Genomic DNA, 21423 nt, shown 5'->3' on the forward strand with positions numbered 1-21423 from the left:
AGGCAAAGGAAAGAAGCTGGTAAAATGTACTTAAGCAAGTGACCACTGTGGGCAACTAAAGCTTAAGACTCCTTGAGGACAACACTGTAGAATTGATATCGCAGAGATTTCTCATCCAAGGGTTAAGGGAGCTGGGGTATTTATAAGTATTTGTATATCAACTCCAGTCAGTAATTAGTTGAAGACTTTGAGGGGCATTAATTTCCCATTACTGTTGGCCTGCTGAGTTCCCTGCCTGCAGGTGGAAAAAAGCTTCATGCAGAGATATAGTTGCTGGTGGAAGAAAATTAAGGAGGCTTGGACTGAAAATAGTGATGGCCGAAAAGATATGAACAGGGCACTGACAGGGTCTGTTACAGAGGATAACAGTTTTCTTAAAGTTGTTGCATATTTAAATGAGATGATATGCAAAAGATCCATTCCGGGCGTGATAGCCTCTCTTCTTGCTTTCACAACCCCCACATTCAGGAGAGGCCCTCAGGGATCCTGGACCTTTTCCAACACTCCCTACACTACCAATGTTAGCTCCCTAAAAGGCAATCTCCAGACACGGCATTAATATAAATGGATTACTCACCTCCCTCAATGGACTTCAGAGATTCTATTAAATTCTGCCTACATCTCTACTAAACTGCCACTTTATAGCGCACTGTTGTTTACATAAGGCTAGCTACATCCTTTTTATCTTACTCAAGCTCCCACCGCTTTCAGACACTATCATATCCGCCTCCCTTCCCCACGCGCACCCCGAGGCATTCTGGAACTCATGGTCTGGTAAGTGTTATCCAAGAATGGTTACAAACCCACGTTACTATGACATTGTACTCCTACTTGTGTAGTCCTTTGTTAATTAACTGTAAATTTTAGAAGGTTTTTGAGTAGGGAAGTAAAATAATCCAACGTTTGGTAACATTTTCTTGTGCAGGATTGGAGGAGAACGGGAAAGAGGGAAAAGTGTGTGTGTGTGTGTGTGTGTGTGAAGTTATTACAACTATCTATCTTGAGGCATGAGAGGTAGGAGGACCTGACTAGGCATGAAACACAGTGACGATAAACGAAGGGACCCCTGAGAAAGGAGCAAAGAGGTGTCTTTTAATAAAATAAGCAAAGGCCTGCTGTCGGAGGATTCGTGTCTCAGTACAGGCTGCCACTGTAAGCTTTGCAATATTCCTCAAGCCTTTCTCCACGAGTAAGACAGGAAGGCTCTGCCTTGCAAGGTTACAGCGTGGAGCTGGGGGACTGCGCCGGCAGTGCGCTGAGCAGCATCCCTGCGATACGGTAAAGCGCCAACCTTGTTTTCTCTCATAGTTAAGCAAGAAGTGGGGTAGATAAGAGCATCTTCACCCCAGTAATTGCCGTAGTGATGCTAAGAATCCAGCACGTCGTAGGTATCAGTATCGGTCCGCCATCTCCCCTTGCTACCACGCCAGGAGGTAACCATAGGAGACTGCCCCAACTGGCAATTCCCGCGCCGGGGTTCCCGGGCCACCCTCACACGTCTACTCCAGCCGCGCGCTGTTGCCAGGGCCCGGGCACCGCCTAGCTCCTATACAGACCAACGGCAGCGCGGCTTGGGCACCGCCCAGCTTCAGCGCGAGCCAATGGAGGTGCGGCGCGGGCACCGCCCTGATCCTGCGCGGGCCAATAGCGGCGCGGCCCGGAGCAGAGGCCGCCCCGGCCTGGCGGGGAGGCGGGGAAGTGGCCACTGGCTCCGCCCCGCTCCCCTCTGACCCGGTGTCTGGTCTCTCCGTCTTCCTGTTCCAAACCACGTGGACGCGTCTGGGCTGTGGGAGGCAGCCCGGGCCGCCGCCGTCGGTGTCGCCGCCACCACCACTGCCGGGGTCACGAGTCCCGCGTCCGTCCGAAGTCGCCGTTCTCGGGCTGCCCACTTCTCTGCGGAGGGAGCGCACATGGCGACTCAGGCGCACTCCCTCAGCTACGCTGGGTGCAACTTCTTGCGCCAACGTCTAGTCCTGTCTACCCTAAGCGGGCGCCCAGTCAAAATCCGAAAGATTCGGGCCAGAGACGACAACCCGGGCCTTCGAGGTAACTTGGAGTGGGCGGCGCGCGGCGTGGGCGCGGGGGCTGAGGGGAGACAGAGCTGATGTCCTGGGGGCCCGCGCGGCGTTGGCTGAGGTGCTCTGTGTCCCGCGAGCGCTTCGGGGAAGGCAGGTGGCGCGTCGCCTCCAAAGCCAAAAGCGCACGAACGGTGGGGAAGGCGGGGTCGGGGCCCGAGGGGAGCGCTGAGCTGTGCGCTGCGCTTGGCGTCTCCAGGGCGCTGGTAGTAAACATCTGCACGTTTTCCGGCTTTACGTGTGGCAACAAATCCCTGGCGTCGCCCCCTCGCTTCCCTTCAGTCCCTCTTGCCCTCCCCATAAATCCCTCAAAGGAGAAAAACAGTTTGTCGGACCGAAATATGGTGAATGAACCGAGGGAGAGACATTGGGAGAGAAAAGTACCTTGGGTTGGTTCTCAGCCCTGTCTCAAAACAGGTTCTCAGAAGCAGCTGCCCCCTTGGACACCGGCTGTTTCTGTCGCCATGATTTCTCGGCTGCCCTCACACTTGTCCTTGGGTGTGGATAAATACATTTTAAAATTCTGTGTTTGTTTTCAGGCGTGACTGTGATGTGCGCAGGACAAGAGCTTTGAGATAGATTTTTAACAGTCATGGGCCTAATTGTCTTGACTTTAGAAAAGGATTGGCGACAAGCGCTAAACTGCAGGCTTCCAAGCCCACTTTTTGCTCTACAAAGGTACCTTAACAAAATAATAGGTCCCATTTAAACCCACATCGCTTAAATGGCGCGGGTTTCCAGTTGGCCCTGGTTTACACCTAGCCCCCTAGAACGAGATACATGCATTTTAAAACTTCTGACTGGTGGTTATCCCAAGTTAGGAGAGTAAATAGGAGAAAAGGGAAAAACCTGTCTGTAAATTGAAGGAGTGATTGTGGTTGGTCTTGGGAGCTTCCTGGGTGGTGCTGATGTGTTTCATTTTGTGCTGGTTCATGTTTTATCATCTGTCTGAATGCATTTTGTTTGGATAGTTAGGTCTCTGCCTCTCTTGGGTGGTGATTGGTTGCTCATAATGGGCAGAAGATGCCATGCCATCGATGGAGTTAGAAGGTTAGGAAGGAAAGAACCAGAATATTCCAGGTACGGTGGTGAGGAACATAGTGATGGTAGGAAGAACTTGTGTTGGTGGTTCCTGGCCTTTCTCTCCTGCTCAGAAACACTAAGAAAGTTGGAGAGAGACCACAATGGTTTATGCCATGAGTTTTCAGTCAACTACTGTTCCACTTAGTTTGACCCTTGGGCAAAGTGCTTGATTGCTCTGTGGCATTCTCAGCCAGCTCTCCATCCACTTTACCTCCAGGTTAGCTCAGAGAACTTGGTACTATCTGGATATGGTAATAAGATGGGCTTCTGTTTTCTATAAACAGTAGGCATAACTGTTTTTTTTTTTCTTTCTCTTAAAGAGAAATGGAAGTATAACCTGGAAACCTGGGCTTTCTAAAAGAAATCTAGTTCTATTTAGGGATTTTTCTCTTGACAGGTGGACTCCAATTTAATATTTATTGTTCCAAAAGATGCTGGTGCTTCTCTCCCTCCACTGTCTGTGAGCATCTTCTCAAAGCATCTGACACATATGAGCTACCATTTCTTCCAGGAACAGGGCTTGGCTCCTTGGCACTTTCTTGAAAGGGTGTCAGACGCTGATACCTATGGGATGTAGAACTGGTTGGCAGTAGGTGTGCTGGTATATTATAAGGAGCATGACCGTAGAGCATTATTTGCCTTACCTGGTTCATATACCAGGGGAAGAAAGAGACTCTTAATTTTTTGTACATCCTGTGCTGGCTTCAGGGCCTCAGAAACCTTGTAGCTGTTTGTCTGCTTAATTTCTTTCCGGATTTTTTTTTTTTTTGAGGCAGAGTCTCACTCTGTAAGGTTGGAGTGCAGAGGTGCGATCTCTGCTGACTGCAACCTCTGCCTTCTGAGTTCAAGCAATTCTCCTGCCTCAGCCTCTGGAGTAGTTGGGATTACAAGTGCCTGCCTTCATGCCTAGCTAATTTTTGTATTTTTAGTAGAGACAGCGTTTCACCATGTTGGCCAGGCTGGTATCAAACTCCTAACCTCAAGTGATCTGCCTGCCTTGGCCTCCCAAAGTGCTGTGATTACAGGCGTGAGCTACCGTGCCTCGCCTGTCTGCTTAATTTCTTACAGAGGGAGCTGATAGATATGCATTTGCAGATATACGTGTATATGTGTATATGTATACGTGTATATGTAAGTATGTACATATACATATGCACATAAGTAGATGTAGTCCCTGACACATGGTTTCTGATCATAGTCAAAGGAGTCCTTGGTAGCTTGATAGAAGATGTAGCCAGCAGGCTATATTGCCTCTCATCTGTCCCTTTCTGCCTTTTCCTGACTCAGATTCTCAGAGTTGGAAAAAAAGTCAGAGCATATCCAATAGATCTTCAGCTCAAATACAAGAATCACATCTCTTAAAGGTGCTTGGCTAAACATCTCTCATGTGGGCTTTGGAGGGTAGAGGTGGTACTGGAGGCTTTCTGCCTCAGGAACATTTATTCAGAAAGTGTTTATTGAGCCCTAGTATGTGCAGGGCTTTATGAGGGAGTATATATGTGAGAAGCTGATTGCCCCTGCTCTCATGGAAGCATCTAAGTAGGAAGTTAGTAAGTTTGAGTAACTTGAAATAGGAAGGATTCAGTGTTGTACAGGGGCTCAGTGGAGTTCAGAGCAGAGACTTCCCTGAAAGTTATGAAGGCAGGCGTTTTTGATCTGGACAGATAGGATTGAGGTGGTGGCTGCGGAAATCATTGCTTGCTACATAAACATTTTTTTGTTTTTTTGTTTTTTTTTAAATTTACTTTAGAATCAGGTGTATGTGCATGTTTGCAACATGGATATATTGCATACTGGTGGGGACTGGGCTTCTAGCGTACCCATTACCCAATAGGTAGTTTTTCAACCTCCCTCAATCTTCCTCCTTTTCCAGTCCCCAGTGTTTGTTATTTCCATGTTTATGTCCATGTGTAAGCTCCCGCTTATAAATAAGAACATGCAGTATTTGATTTTCTGTTTCTGAATTAGTTTGCTTAGGATAATGGCCTCCAACTCCATGTTTCATGTTTCTGCAAAGGATATTATTTCATTCTTTTTTTTTTTTTTGGGACTGTGTCTCACTACATACTTTTTAGTATGTCACTAAAGAGACAAACACCAAGAATCCTAATGACCAATTTTCAGATACAGTATTATATTGTTTGGAAGCTGTTGTATACATGTGCTCTCTCTTTTTCTTTTTCTTTCTTTCTTTCTCTTTCTTTTCTACAGCCTCAACCTCTGAGCTCAGGTGATCTTCTCACCTCAGCTTCCCGAGTTCCTGGGACTGTAGATGTGTACTGCAGCACCTGGATGATTTTTAAACATTTTTTCGTAGACATGGATTCTTGTCTATGTTGCCCAGGCTGGTCTTGAACTCCTGGACTCAAGCAGTGCACCTGCCTCCGCCTCCCATGAATCACCATGCCCAGTGTGATTTCATTCTTATTTTCTGGCTGTGTAGTGTTCCATGGTGTATATATATCATATTTTCTTTATCCAATCAACCATTGGTGGACACTTAGGTTAGTTTCATCACTTTGGTATTGTAAATAGTGCTGCAATAAGCATACATGTACAGATGTCTTTTTTGTATAATGATGTCTTTTCCTTGGGTAGATACCCAGTAATGGAATTGCTGGGTCATATGGTAGTTCTGTTTTTAGTTCTTTGAGAAATCTCCTTATGAAAGAAACAGTTTTTAAGTCAAAAAGTTCTTTGTTTTCTTTATTTTACTGAGGTAAAATCCTTAATTTGTTATGGTCATAATACTTGGCAAGTTGAGAGCGTGGGCTCAGTATTGGACCTTGGTCTGAGTACGAGTTCTGCCTTGCGCTCTTAGCTCTTAGTCCTTGGGCAAATTCTTTTACCACTTCTGAGCCTCAGTTTTTTCACCTGTAAAGTGGAGCCAGTACTACTGACCTCTCAGGGTTATTGTGAGGACTAAATAAAATAATACTGCAAAGTGTACCGAACAGTACCTGGCACATAGGAAGCATAAATGTTAGCTGATTTTATTATTATGTACCTTCAACCCACTGGGTATAGGTCTGCTTCCTGGTATGCCAAATCCATTCTTGTTTTTATGTGGAAATTTTTCAGATATTTGAGGAGAATTACGCCTTCTCTAAAGTTTTCCTCATAGGTGATTCCGTTACCACATATTTGTATGTTACATGTAAAGCACACTGGTTTTCAACCACGGGCCCTTATGTTCCTTAGGGGACATCTAGCAGCATTTGGAGACATTTTTCGTTGTCCCAGGTTGGCAGAGGGGAATGCTACTGGCCTCTAGTGGTTAGAATCCCAGGATGCTGCTAAATATCCTACAGGACAGCCCCCTGCAACAAATAATTATTCTATTTAAAATGCCAGTATTGCTGATGTAGAAAAACCCTGGCCTACTTGACTTTAGAAATTTAGTCTTTTCTTTCCCTGTATTCCCTAAAGAATTCCTAATGATTAGGAATAGCAGCAGGTGACACCCAGAAGACTACACAAGGATTTAGAAACAGATGAGACACAGGTCAAACTCTGTGACTTCAGGCAAATCAGTGAATCTCTTAAAACTGCCCACTTCCATTGCAGAGGGGTGGTAAATACTGAAAAGACTACGAACCCCAAAGAAGGATGGTCCTGGGATGGTTGTTACGATTGTCCAGCCACATGTATAATTTATGCTTCATTTTTGAGGAACGTGAACAGTTACATCATCTCGTTGTACTCCTTCTTTAATTGAAGAGGAAGTAAATATTTTTTGTTGTTGCTGGTGTTTTACTGAAGGTAAAAAAGCCAACACATAGGTAAGGTAGTTGGTGAAGGCAAACGTCCACTGAGGGACAGAGCTAGAAAGAGAATGTGGCCAGCTCCTGCCTGAAGGGCCTGTTCTTCTCTCCCATTTCAGCATGATGGACCTGGGTGTTCCTCACCAGTATTTTAAAGCAGCTGTCCAAAGTGCCTCTGTCTCTGGATTTCATGAGGCCTATGTCCTGCAGGGTTCGGTTTAACAGTCTCTGTATAGTATAAGGTCTAAATGGAAGAGAATCCCACTAGAGTAGTTGTTTAAAGTTGGAATAGCAGAAATAATGGACTTGAACAAGAGTGTTGGTGTAGGAGTTAGGAGACAGGATCCTGAGCAGGTCATGTAACTAAGCCTCAGTGTCTTCCCTTGTGAAACTGAGTTACTTGGTCCCATGGTGGAGTGATACACATGGCTTAGACTGATGAGATTCTGAAAAAGAAGAGCTAAGTGGAGTTTTAATTAGAAGGTTCCTTTAAAATGTGCTGAGGAAGCATGCTACAAAGAGGTCCTTTGAAAGGTAAAACATGTTTTGGTACACCAGTGCATTGTTTTGGGAATAAATCTGGTTGTTCCTAAAATGGATCTTTTGAAAGGAGGATGTACCTGTATTTTATTTCAGCCTAGTTTAGGACTCAGAATTCTTGATGGATAACAGGTTTTGGGGAGTGACAGATAACTGTGCTACTAACTGTAGATTTAATATGCCCTGTTGATTAGGAATGTGCCCTTTTTTGCCTCTTATGACAAAGTGTGCTTCCAAGTGATGATTTTTGGCTCCCCAAAATAAGACTAATTTCTTCTTCTTTTTTTTTTTTTTTTAAGACAAATGTCAAGAATTCTAACGACCAGTTTTCAGATACAGTATTGTGTTGTTTGGAAGCTGTTGTATAAATGCTCTTTCTCTCTCTCCCTCTCTCCCTCCTTTCTAACCTTCCCCCACCCCATTCCTCTCCCTCTCCCTCTCTTCCTTTTTCTTTTTCATAGAGATGGGGTCTCACTGTGTTGATCAGACTGATCTCAAACTCCTGGCCTCCAGTGATCCTTCTGCCTCCCTGCCCTAAAGTGCTGAGATTACAAGCATGACCCGTAATGCCTGGCCAAAAATGCTACTTCAGATGGAACTTCTACCATTTTTTTAAAAAAACCAAACTGTTGGCCAGGCGCAGTGGCTCACGCCAATAATCCCAGCACTTTGGGAGGCCGAGGTGGGTGGATCACAAGGTCAAGAGATCGAGACCATCCTGGTCGATGAAGTGAAACCCCATCTCTACTAAAAATACAAAAATTAGCTGGGCATGGTGGTGCGCCTATAGTCCCAGCTACTCGGGAGGCTGAGACAGGAGAATTGCTTGAACCCAGAAGGCGGAGGTTGTGGTGAGCCGAGATCGTGCCATTACACTGCAGCCTGGGTAACAACAGCGAAACTCTGTCTCAAAAAAAAAAAAAAAACTTTTTATTTTGAGATAATTATAGATTCACATGCAGTTGTATAAATAATGCAGAAAGATCCTGTCTGTACTTTATCCAGTTCCCCTCAATGGTGATATAGGGAAAAACTACAGTACGATGTTAGAACTAGGATACTGACATTGATACAGTGAAGATACAGAACATTTCTGCCACTTCAGGGATTCCTCATGTTTGTTGCTCTTTTGTAGCCACAACTAGTTTCCTCCTTCCCCCACTTCTTCTTTAACCCTTGTCAGCCACTAATCTGTTCTTTGATCTCTGTAATTTTGTAATTTGAAGAATGCTCCATAAATGGAATGATATAGTATGTAACCTTTGGATTGGCTATTTTCTTTTTTCTTAAATTTTATCTTATAAATTAAAAATTTTTTTTAAAAAAGAAAAAAACTCAAAGGGCCTTGAGTGAGTCCTGCATTATTTTTTGTCACCACTTCCTGATTTGGGAGTGGGTAATTTGTATGCTTGCTGCCTTCCTTTGATGTGGTAGCCATTTCTCAGGCTCTCACTCCTGAATCAAACCCTCATTCCTGTCACCCATGGTCACCATAGGAGGCAGAGTGACTGCCATCAAAAGTTGATATGGTAGATGTTTGAATGGGTCGTTGCCACTATGCGGAGGTGTGTGATTAGCCTGAGGTTATCTAGAGTCAATAAGGATTGGCTTTTCTTTTTCATTCAGCATGGTTCTCTGGAGATTTATCCAAGATGTTTTTATCAAGTTTGTTCCCTCTTATTGCTGAGTAGTAGTTCATGGTATGAAAATGTCACAAGTTTTTTATTTACCTGTTGAAAAACACCTGGGTTATTTTTGGCTATCTTGAATAAGGCTGCTGTAAACCTTTGTGCACAGGTTTTGTTTGTTTGTTTGTTTGGTGTCTCTCTCTGTTGCCCAGGCTGGAGTGCAGTGGCATGATCTTGGCTCACTGCAACCTCCCCATCCCGGGTTCAACCAATTCTCCTGCCTTAGCCTCCTAAGTAGTTGGGATTACAGGCACCCACTACCATGCCTGGCTAATTTTTGTATTTTTAGTAGAGACAGGGTTTCACCATGTTGGCTAGGCTAGTCTTGAGCTCCTGACCTCAGGTGATCCACGCACTTCAGCCTCCCAAAGTGCTGGGATTACAGGCATGCACCACTGCACCTAGCCAGGTTTTTTATTTTAATTTTTTAACTTGTTTATGTGAATGTAGTCTTCTTTTCTCTGGAATAAATGCCCAGGAGTCCTCTTGCAGAGTTGTATGGCTGTTGCATGTTTAGTTTTTAAGATATTTTTAAGAGATTGCTGCCCCGTTTTCCAGTGTGAATGAACCTTTTTTTTTTTTTTTTTGAGATGGAGTCTCATTCTGTCACCCAGGCTGGAGTGCAGTGGCTTGATCCTGGCTCACAGCAACCTCTGCCTCCCTAATTCAAGTGATTCTCCTGCCTCAGACTCTCAAGTAACTATGATTACAGGCACACATCACCACACCCAGCTAATTTATTATATTTTTGGTAGACACAGGGTTTCACTATGTTGGCCAGGCTGGTCTTCAACTCCTGACCTCAAGTGATCTGCCTGGCTTGGTCTGCCAAACTGCTGGGATTACAAGTGTGAGCCAACTGCCGGACGTGGATGTACCATTTTTTATTCCTATTTGTAGTGGACGAGGGATTCATTTTCTCTGCACCTCATTGGCATTTGGGGTTGATACTACTTTTAATTTTATTCATTCTGATAGGTATATTGTGATGCCCCAGGGTGGTCTCAAATTGCATATTCCAAATGACTAATGATGTCTTCAGTGAAATGTTTTTCCAAGTCTTTTGTCCATTTCAAATAGGATTGCTTGTATTAACTTTGTTGTTGTTGTTGAAGCAAGGTCTTGCTTTCTCATCCAGTCTTTTTTTTTTTTTGAGACAGAGTTTGGCTCTTGTTACCCAGGCTGGAGTGCAATGGCGTGATCTCAGCTCACCGCAACCTCCACCCCCTGGGTTCAGGCAATTCTCCTGCCTCAGCCTCCTGAGTAGCTGGGATTACAGGCACGCAGCACCATGCCCAGCTAATTTTTTGTATTTTGAGTAGAGATGGGGTTTCACCATGTTGACCAGGATGGTCTCAATCTCTTGACCTTGTGATCCACCCGCCTCGGCCTCCCAAAGTGCTGGGATTACAGGCGTGAGCTACTGCGCTCGGCCTCTCATCCAGTCTTGAGTGCAGTGACATGATCATGGCTCACTATAGCCTCAGCCTTCTGGGTATAAGCAATTTTTTCATCTCACTCTCCCAAGTAGCTGAGACTAGAGGCACATGCCATCACGCCTGGCAAGCTTTTAAATTTTTTGTAGAGATAGGAGTCTCGCTGTCTTGTCTAGGCTGGTCTTGAACTCGTGGCCTCAAGCCATCTTTCTGCCTCAGCTTTCCAAGGTGCTGGTATTACAATTGTGAGCCACTGTGCCTGGCCTCTACTGTTGCTTTTGAGAGTACTTTAAATATGCTAGTCCTCTGGCAGATTTGTTGTTTGCTAATATTTTCTCCCGCTGTGTAGCTTGTCTTTTTATCATCTTAATGTGGTTGTTTGCAGGGGAAAATAATTTTAATTTTAATGATGTAGAATTTTTTTTTTTAATACAAACAATCTCATAGCATTTATTGACATCTTGTAATAAGGGTAATCAAAACTATGAATAAATGTTGATACTGGACAAAGGACATCTAAAATCAAAATGTATCCTTCTCAACAATTTCTCACCTCATTGATCATTTCTAGTTGGAGACACTTTGTAGCAGAGTAATATTATCTCCTTTTAGCATGATCTGACCCAGTTGTTTTCTTGACTTTGTTTTAGAATGAATCTCTTCTGCATCATCTAATATTAGGTTCATATACTCATCAAAATCATTTTATAAGTATCTGAAGATGAGGTTGATGGGCTGCACCATAACCTTCTGTACTTTCTGGCCCTGGCCATGGTATGCCATGGTGGAATTTCACAAAGAGCATTTCTGCACGCTGCGTCTGAGAGCAGTTTCTGGAATAATGATGTAGAATTTATCAAGTTTTTTTTTGTGGCAGTGCTTTTGGTGTTAAGTCTAAGAACTCTTTGCTGTGCTTTGGGTGCAAGACTTGGGTTCAGATTTTTTTTTTTCCTATGGAGAGCCAGTTGCCCAAGCATAATTTGTTGAAATGGCCATCTTTTTTTCCATGTAATTGCTTTTGTACTTTTGTACAAAGTCAGTTGAGCATATTGTGTGGCTCTCCTTCCCGGTTCTCTGTTCTGTTCCATTGATCTATGTGTCTGTTTCTTGCCAATACCACACAGTCTTGTTTGTTTGTTTATTTTTGAGACGGGGTCTCACTCTGTTGTTCAGGATGGAGTGGCTCATTGCAACTTCCACCTCCCAAGTTCAAGCAATTCTCCTGCCTCAGACTCTTAAGCAGCTGGGATTACAGGCGTGCACCATCATGCCTGACTTTTATTTTTGGTCCTTTTGTAGAGACAGGGTTTCATCATGTTGGCCAGACTGGTCTCGAACTCCTGATCTTAAGTAATCTACCTGTCTCAGCCTGTCAAAGTGCTGGGATTACAGGCGTGAGCCACCGCTGCCAGCCAGTATACCACACTTGATTACTTACTGTAGCCTAATTTTTTCTGATGATTCATTCACAAGTTGACTCAGTTGGGCACTTAACCATGATTGAAGTGCTTCCTAGGTGGGCTCCTCCTCTCATTGGAGAGACAGTGTCAAAGGTAAAGCTACTGAATTCTCTTCTGGAGGTGTGGGTCATATCCACTGTTTGTGATTTAAAAGTGCGTCGTGTGGAAGGCAGAGTGGTCTGACCTGGAAAATGCAGGGTTGCACTTCTGGTACTGGAATGGGCTGTTCCCTGTGTGTTGGTGGTAGTGCCTGGTCAGTTCATCTGAGAAGACAGATTTCCACTCATGGACATCCCATTCCCTGTGGTAAGGTTTCTCATCTGTGTAGGTTTGCAGGTGTGTCTTGAGGCGAGCGCCCTCTGTGTAGGTTTTGCCACTGCCTGTGTAATTGCAAGTGTGGGTAGTGGTCCTTTTTGGCTTGTGCTCCTCAGGGATGCAGGAACAGGGTGCTATGAGCTCTTGGTAATGGAGCAGCGGGACCTGTGGCTGCATCTGGTCAGGCAGGAAGAGTGGGAAGTTGGGCTGAGTGCTGCTTCCAGAGGAGGAGCAGCAGCACAGGGTGACAGATCCTGCTGCTCAGCAGGGACCCAGGGTGGAAATAGTCCTGTTGGGGAGCTGTTGCCTGAGGGGAATTTGCTTTTGGGCCCTGCTGAGAGGGGGCCCTGTGCCCAGGTGGGCCTCCATGGGCCAGCCACACAGAGCCTGTGGCTGTAAGGTGCCTCCACTGCTGGGTGAGTACTGCCAGGGCTGCCTTTGGTAATGCTGAAGACCAGTGAGCTGCCGAACTTCCTCCCAGAGGCCCTCAGCGAGGCTGTCCACATGGAACTTGTCCCTCAGCCTGCTGGCTGCGGTGGAGTGTATAGGGGTTAAATTCTGGGTGTGGGAGTCCGGCAATGAAGCCACACAGGAGGCTCACGTTGTTGAAGTCCTCCAGGTTGAAGGGAGCTGTGGGAGGGGTCCAAACTCCTGGCCGGCTGTAAAGGAGGCCACTGCTGCTCAGTCCCACGCCTGGATGCCCCTGGCCTGCATGGATAGCCAAAGTGGACAGTGGCCGGCGCTGATGGGGCTGCTGCTCGGTGGGGAGGACGATTGGTTGACGCCAGGAAGGACACGGTGGCGCCTACTGACTTCTACTGGGACAGCAAACTGGAAAGGATGAAGTCCCTGTCCAGGAGGTCATGGAACTCCTCCCTGACCCCCTAGGATAGGAGTGTGGGATTGCTACAACTGAAAGATGAGGGACTCAAGCTGCTCTCCCAAGTCTTTCACCAGGTCATAGGGGTGGCTGAGAAGCACCAGGGGAAGTCGCGTTACATGGAGAGTACCTCCCACTGCCGAATGCAGTGTCTTTTGCTTCCTGTTGGGCGGGATGTAACACAGAGAGAGACTGGAGCGGGGCCACTGACAGACAGCCATGTCAGACTTACTAGGTAGCTGCCTCATTAAGGTGGGGCCCAGAAGGCCTTCTGGTAACCTAAAGCAGCAGGGGTATCTGAAATCCTAAAGCCAACAAGGAGGGAATAAAATGACTTAGAAATGAAGCCTCCAGCCTGGACAATGTGGTGAGACCCCCGTCTCAACAAAAAACGAACAAAGCAAAGAAACAAACAAAAACCAAAAACCTTGCCTGGTGAGGTGGCCTGCGCCTATAGTCCCAGCTACTTGGGGAAGCTGAAGCAGAAGGATCACTTGAGCCTAGGAGTTCCAGGTTACAGTGAGCCGTGATCGTGCCTCTGTATTCCAGCCTGGGTCTTCCAGCCTGTCTTTAAAGAGAAGAAGAAAGAAAAGCCAAAACCAAAAACCCCCAAATTTCCAGAAATCCTTCTTAGGATCAAATGTTAATTGGAGACAGCTTTAATAAAAAGTTGTATATACAAAGGTTGTTAGAAAAGTAAACTCTTACAGAAATAGACAGCAGGGTAAGTAGGTCAAGTGGCCAGGCTGCTCTCTCTTTGACTCATCAGTTCCGCCATATTATGGGCACCGGGACAGTGGGCAGGTAGATGGTCAGGTAAGACTTGCAGTGGTGGAGTGGAGCTGCGGGCTTGCAGGTGGTGCAGGGTGGGTGGAGGAGAGATGGGAGGGGCATTTGGCTAGACTTGGTGCTGTGACTGCCTGCTGCTGCCCACCACTGCCTTTGCTCCCCAGAGGCCAGCAGCTGTGCTTGCCCTCTCAGCCTGGGGAACTTAGTCTTTATTTCTTTTGCTGCTATTATGTAGTTTTCAGCATTTAAGTCCAGCACATGTTTTGTTAAAATTATTTGTAAACATGTTATTTTTTTAGGAGGGAGCAATTGTAAAGGGTATAATAGTTTAAATTTTGGTTTCTATGTTCATTATTAGTATATGGAAATACCATTGAGGGTGTGTGTGGATGTGTGTGTGTGTGTGTGTGTGCGTGCGTGTATGAGTGTATCTTCCAACATTGCTGAATTTATTTAAGAGGTTTATTCCTTGTCATTTCCTTGGAATTTATTTTATTTTATTATTTTATTTTTTTTGAGACTGAGTTTCGCTGTTGTTACCCAGACTGGAGTGCAATGGTGCGATCTCGGCTCACCGCAACCTCTGCCTCCTGGGTTCAGGCAATTCTCCTGCCTCAGCCTCCTGAGTAGCTGGGATTACAGGCATGTACCACCATGCCCAGCTAATTTTTGTATATTTAGTAGAGATGGGGTTTCACTTTGTTGACCAGGATGGTCTCAATCTCTTGACCTTGTGATCCACCCACCTCGGCCTCCCAAAGTGCTGGGATTATAGGCGTTAGCTACTGTGCCAGGCCTGGAATTTATTTTCTATGTAGCTAGTAATGTTGTCTACAAATAGTAACAGTTTGATTTCTTCATTTTGATATGTATGCCTTTTATTTCCTTCTGCCTTATTACACTGGCTAGAATTTCTAGCACTATATTAAGTAAAATGGGTGAGAGGGAGCATCCTTACCTCGTTCCCTAACTTAGGGGTAAAGCTATATATTTTACGTAGATATAAAAAATCAAGTTGAGAAAGTAATCTTATTACAATTTTTCTAAGTTTTTTTTTTAAACAATGAGTGAGTGTTGTATTTCGTACAGTGCTTTTCTGTGCCAATTGATGTGACCATGTGATTTTTCTTCTTCAGCCTATAAATATGGTGCATTGCCTTGATTGACATTTAAATATTGAATCAGCCTTGCATTCCTAGAATAGATTCTACTTGATCTTTTTAAAATATATATATTGCTGAATTTTATTCACTAATATTTTATTAAGGATTTTTGTTTATATGTTCATGAGCAATATTGGTCTGTAGTTTTCTTTTTTTGTACTGCTTTGGTCTGTTTTGGTATCAGGGTAGCACTAGTTTAAAATCAGTTGAAAAATTTCCTGTTTTCTGAAAGAGATTGTGTAGAATTGTTTTTAATTCTTTAAATGTTTGGCAGAATTTTACAGTGAAACCATATGGGCCTAGAGATTTCTCTTTTGGGAGTTTTTAGATTATGTATTTCATTTCCTGAATATTTATAGGGCTATTCAAGTGATCTGTTTTGTATGTATAAGTGGTGGTAGTTTGTGTTTTTTGAAGAAGTGGCCCATTTCATCTAACTTGCTGAATTAATAAATGTAGAGTTTACAGTATTTCCTTATTATCCATTTGATGTCTGCAGGATCTGTAGTGATACCTCCTGTTTCATTCCTGAAGTTGCTAATTGTGTGTGGTGTGGGGTGTGTGTGTGTGTGTGTGTGTGTGTGTATGTGTGTGTCCTTGCCTTTTTGGTCAGTCTTGTTAGAGGTTTGTCAGTTTTATTGATCTCGTTAAAGACCCATTCTTTGTTTTACTGATTTTTCTCTCTTGCTTTTCTGTTTTCAATTTTATTTATTTATGCTTTTTATTATTTCCTTCCTTCACTTGTTTTGAGTTTATTTTGCTCTTTTTCTAAGTGTTTGAGGTGGAGCTTAGATTATTGGGAACTTTTTCTGTTTCCTAGCACATGCATTTAAAGCAATTACATTTTTGTCTCAACATTGCCTTATTTTATCCAATAAATTTTGGTGTATTTTAATTTTCATTTAGTTCAATGTAATTTTTATTTCCTTTGAAACTTATTCTTTGACCAATAGGTCATTTATAAGTGTGTTGTTTAGTTTCCATGTGTTTGGATATTTTCTGCTATTGACACTTAGAACAAATATATATTCTCTTATTGGGTAGAGTGCTCTATAAATGTTGATTAGATTTTATAGGTTCATGGTGGTGCTGAGTTCTATTTTGTCCTTGCTGATTTTTCTGTCTAGTTCTTTTGATTATTGAGAGAGGGGTCTCTGATAATAATTGTGGATTTGTCTTTCTCATTCATTTATATCTGTTTTTCTTTGGGTATTTTACAGCTTTGTTGTTTGATACATTTTGGATTGCTACATCCTCTCAATGCTATATTGACTCTTAGTATTAACACTGACCCTTTTATTATATAATGTGTCTAGTATGTTTTTATTTTTTTAAGACAGGATCTCCCTCTTTTTTTAAGACAGGGTCTCCCTCTTTCATCCAGGCTGGAGTGCAATGATGTGATCTCTGTTCATTGTAGCCTCTGCCTCTTGGGCTTAAGCAATCCTCCCACGTGGCTGGAACTATAGGCATCACCGCTACTCCTGGCTAGTTTTTGTATTTTTCATAGAAACAGGGTTTCACCATCTTGCCCAGGCTGGTCTTGGAACTCCTGAGCTCAAGTGATCCACTTGCCTTGACCTCCCAAAGTGCTGGGATTATATATGTGAGCCACTGTCTAGTAGTTTTTTAGGGTGGAAGAAATGCTCTAGTGAAATAGGTGTAGAGAGGGATTACTTTCTTCCAATGTATTCATGAAGACTAGTATTGAAGAATTCAGATAAAATACTTGAAAGGCAGTAAAAACAGCCTAAATCAGAGAATTAGGTTGCCCTTGATTGTGAAAATTATCACAATCAAGGGCAACCTAGGTTTTCATATAAGCCAAGCATCATATCTAGAAAAAATGTGAAAGTACAGGACAAAAAAGTTTTTGGTTTCATTTTTATGTTATAAAAGTAATACTTGTCTGTTTGGGGAAGCAACTCTTAATGATTCAAAATAGTAATCCCTGCAGGTTACATCTCTTATTGCCTCTGGCTAGTTAATTCTTGCTGTGTCGCTTACCAGTCATATTCGTAAGATGCAGTCTTCCAGACCTTTTTCTGTATGTGCACTGTTTTTTAAAAGCACAAGAATGTTATCATTAATCCATGGCAGCACATGAGCTTCCTAACATTATTATTTTTTTAAATGGCTACAGACTGTTCCATAATACAGACATACCAATTTATTTAGCCATTTCCTTAGCTACACTTAGTAATCTTCAGTGTTTGTCATTAAATAAGGCAGCAGTAAAATTTTCTTACATATATCCTAGCATTCTTCTGTTTCCATAGGAAAGAAGTGTAGATGTGAAATTGCTTGGCGATTATGCTTTTTAAAACAGAAAAAAATGGAATGTGAGATCAAATCAAAATACGTGAAATTCTCTTCATTAACTGGCAATATACCCTTTCCCTTAATTGATATTTCTTCCCCGTATCGATATCTTTTACTTTTTTTCTTGAGACACCTTTAATGGCATTTCTGTATCATGAAGTTAGAGATGTGATTGGGTTTTTTCTTTGCTTTTTGTTTTTTAATGTGTTTTTGAGACGGAGTCTTGCTGTCACCAGGCTTCAGTGCAGTAGTGCGTTCTTGCCTCACTGCAACCTCAGCCTCCTGGAATCAAGCAATTCTCAAGCCAGAATTACAGACGTGCACCACCACACATGGCTAATTCTTTGTATTTTTGGTAGAGACAGGGTTTCACCATGTTTGCCAGGCTGGTCCTGAACTCCTGGTTTCAAGTGATTTGCCTGCCTTGGCCTCCCAAAGCACTAGGATTACAGGCCAAGCCACCACATCCTGCCACTTTTTTTTTTTTTTGAGACAGAGTCTCACTCTGTCACCAGGCTGAGTGCAGTGGCCTGATCTTGGCTCACTGCAATCTCTGCCTTTCAGGTTCAAGTGATGCCTCCTGAGTAGTTGGGAGGCCAGGGCAGGCAGATCACTTGAAACCAGTTAAGTGAATTTCTCCTATCTACCTGTGTTTTTGTATCTGTTAACCAGCCTTTGGCTATCCTCCCTTCTCCCTTCCCTTTTCCTGCCTCTAGTAATCACTGTTCTATCCTCTGCTTTCTATGGAATCAATGTTTTTTGGCTTCCACGAGATATATGGTATTCATCTTTCTGTGTCTGGCTTTTCTTACTTAACATAATGTCCTCCAAAAGCCCCTTCATGTTGCTGCCAGAACTTCATTCTTTTTTATGACTAAATAGAATTCCATTGTGCCTGTGTGTGTGTGAATAGTGTTGCAATAAACTTCAGAGTACAGATATCTCATCAACATTGATTTCTCTCCTTTTGGTGTATACCTAGTAATGGGATTGTTAGGTCATATGATAGTTCTATTTTTAGTTTTTGAGGAATATCCATACTGTTTCCCATAATGGCTATACTAATTTACATTTCCACCAACAGTGTATACAAGTTCTTTTTTTTGTATCCTTGCCATCATTAGTTATTTTTTGTCTTTTTGATCATTACCATTCTGACTGGGGTGAGATAATATCTCATTGTGGTTTTGATTTGTATTTCCCTGATAATTAGTGATGCTGAGCACTTTTTCATATACCTGTTGGCCATTTGTATGTTCATACCTCCTTCGAGACTTGGGAACTTTTCAGCTATTTCATTTGGTAGGGTTTCTGTGCTTCTTCTTTTTTCCTCTTCCTGGAGCTTTCATAACATGAACATTTGTTTTCCTGTAAGTGTTGTAGGTGTTCTTCACTCTTTTTAATTCTCATTTCTTTGGGATATCAAAAGACATCTCTTCAAGTTCAGAGATTTGTGTCTTATGCTTGATCATGTCTGCTATTTAAATTTTATTATATTTATTTCATTCATTGAAGTCTTAAGCTGCAGGAGTTCTGTGTATTTTAAAAAAATGACCCTTTGTTGATTTTTTTTTTTTTTTTTTTAAACATACTGTAAATTTAAAAACTTACCCAGGAAGCATCAGATCCGGCCCAATGGAGTGGGGGTAGGGGTAGGTGGAGTGGCATTGCTGAAAGGTACAGTAGCCACTTGAAGCTCGGCTTGAGGAAGTTGGGCCACTGGTCTAGGCTGTCTGAGTGGCGGCCTATCCTCAGGGAAAAGGGGGAGGTTTTGCTACCTGCTCCTGGAGCAAGACGCACTCCAGCCGTAGTTCTAATTCAAAGATGGGGGTGTGCAGGCCACAGGGAGTTGGGCACAGTGTTGACTCCTTCTCTTTGGGGAGCACAGCTATGTATACTCCAGGCAGCCTTAGACCTGTGAGGACTGCAGGGTTCCTCAGTGGTGAGGTCTGTAAGTGTCCAAGGTGTTGATAGGGATTGCTAGGATCCTCTTCCTTACCTCTTTGCAGCAGGGAGAATATATCATCTCATTCTCTCTTGGTCTGTAAGGTTTGTCCTTTTGGTTCCCCGCTGATCCTGGTTGGGGATTGGGGTAATAGAACCTTGGCATTTCCTTCTGCTATCTATGTGGTCGTCTCAAGTTTTTAAAATAAACTCTTCTGATACACTCTGGCACCCCTCCTCAGTTATTTGTGTTAAATTATAGTTGTCTATTTGTTGTTTTGGCTGTCTTAGTGAGGGATTTCTAGTCCGCCATCTTGATCTGAGTACCTTTTCTTTGATGTATTGGTCAGTTGGATATCCTGTTTTATGAAGTCTCCATTCAGAACTTTTGCTCATTTTTCTGTCTTTTTCTTATTTATTTGTTGATTTATTTGTATATTCTGGATATGTTAATGGATTGCACGTATCTTGTTCCATTCTGCGACTTGTCTTTTGACATTCTCAGTGTAGTCTTTTGATAAACAATAGGTCATAGTTTTAATATCCAATTCATAAATCTTGCTCTGTCCTTTTGAAGAAATTTTGCCTATACCCAAGACCACGAAGACATTCTCCTTGAACTTTAAAGCCTTCTGTTTTAAAATACAAACTCTGTGTTATGTTTAACAAACTCATTTGCCATTTTTTTTTTTTGCGACGGAGTTTCGCTCTTGTTACCCAGACTGGAATGCAATGGTAGGATCTCAGCTCACCGCAACCTTCGCCTTCTGGGTTCAAGCAATTCTCCTGCCTCAGCCTCCTGAGTAGCTGGGATTACAGGCACGCACCACCATGCCCAGCTAATTTTTGTGTTTTTAGTAGAGACGGGGTTTCACCATATTGACCAGGATGGTCTCGATCTCTTGACCTCGTGATCCACCCGCCTGGGCCTCCTAAAGTGCTGGGATTATAGGCATGAGCCACCGCGCCTGGCTGCCATTCTTTTTAAAACAGAATTTTACTGAAAAATAGATATCAAATTTTATCAGGTGCTTTTTCTGGAATAATTAAGCCAGTTAGTTGAATTTACCCCGTTTATATATTTAATATTATATTTAATTAATGTTTTCATTTTTCCTCGTGCTTTATCTGCAGCCCTTTTTGGGATGCACCTTTCTTTCTTTCTTTCTTTCTTTTTTTTTTTTTTTTTGAGACGGAGTTTCGCTCTTGTTACCCAGGCTGGAGTGCAATGGCGCAATCTCGGCTCACCGCAACCTCCGCCTCCTGGGTTCAGGTAATTCTCCTGCCTCAGCCTCCTGAGTAACTGGGATTACAGGCACGCGCCACCGTGCCCAGCTAATTTTTTGTATTTTTAGTAGAGACGGGGTTTCACCATGTTGACCAGGTTGGTCTCCATCTCTTGACCTTGTGATTGACCCGCCTCGGCCTCCCAAAGTGCTGGGATTACAGGCTTGAGCCACCTCGCCCGGCCGGGATGCACCTTTCTTAATCACAACGGAAATTTTAAAAACATGTAATTTTAAGAATAACATCATTTCTGAGATGTTAAGATTTTTCATCTGTTCTCATTAAATTAGATTAGGTTGTAATTCAGATTTTTTTAAGTGATGTTCTTAACTATACTAAAACAGCTATCTTTACACATTCTTTTTTGTACTTTGGGTAATAGAATAATTTTTTTCTTTGAGTGTTAGGGAAAAAAATATCCAGTGACTTTATCATTGCCCTTTTCTGTTTATTATTTGAAAAAAATTTTCATTGTCTTTTTAGGTCCTTTTGTGTCTTTTTTATTTGTTTTGGTTTGTCATTTTTTACATAGCTTCCTGTCAATTCCAAATATATTGTTAAGTAATGGAGAATCATTTACCATAATAGCTTTTAATCTTTTTTATTAATTACATAATTTTTCTTTTTGGTTTTATTGATTGACTTCTTATTTTCTTTTACAAATAAATAAAATGGTT

General features: G+C 42.9%; 1 protein-coding gene and 1 pseudogene across 2 annotated transcripts in view; one reads left to right on the forward strand and one right to left on the reverse strand.

Annotated features, from left to right (window-relative positions):
• The first annotated feature begins 1757 nt into the window (after window positions 1-1757).
• The window catches only part of RCL1 (RNA terminal phosphate cyclase like 1), a 63417-nt gene continuing 43751 nt past the window's right edge, over window positions 1758-21423 (forward strand). For both annotated transcript variants that reach the window (XM_002742905.7, XM_035305124.3), the window contains exon 1: window positions 1758-2046. In XM_002742905.7, the coding sequence (XP_002742951.1) occupies window positions 1911-2046 (136 nt within the window). In that variant the 5' untranslated portion in view covers window positions 1758-1910. The remainder of the gene's footprint in view (window positions 2047-21423) is intronic.
• LOC118154625 (small nuclear ribonucleoprotein E pseudogene) lies at window positions 11094-11376 on the reverse strand (annotated as a pseudogene).

This window comes from Callithrix jacchus, chromosome 1, assembly GCF_049354715.1.
Source record: "Callithrix jacchus isolate 240 chromosome 1, calJac240_pri, whole genome shotgun sequence".
Classification (NCBI taxonomy): domain Eukaryota; kingdom Metazoa; phylum Chordata; class Mammalia; order Primates; family Cebidae; genus Callithrix; species Callithrix jacchus.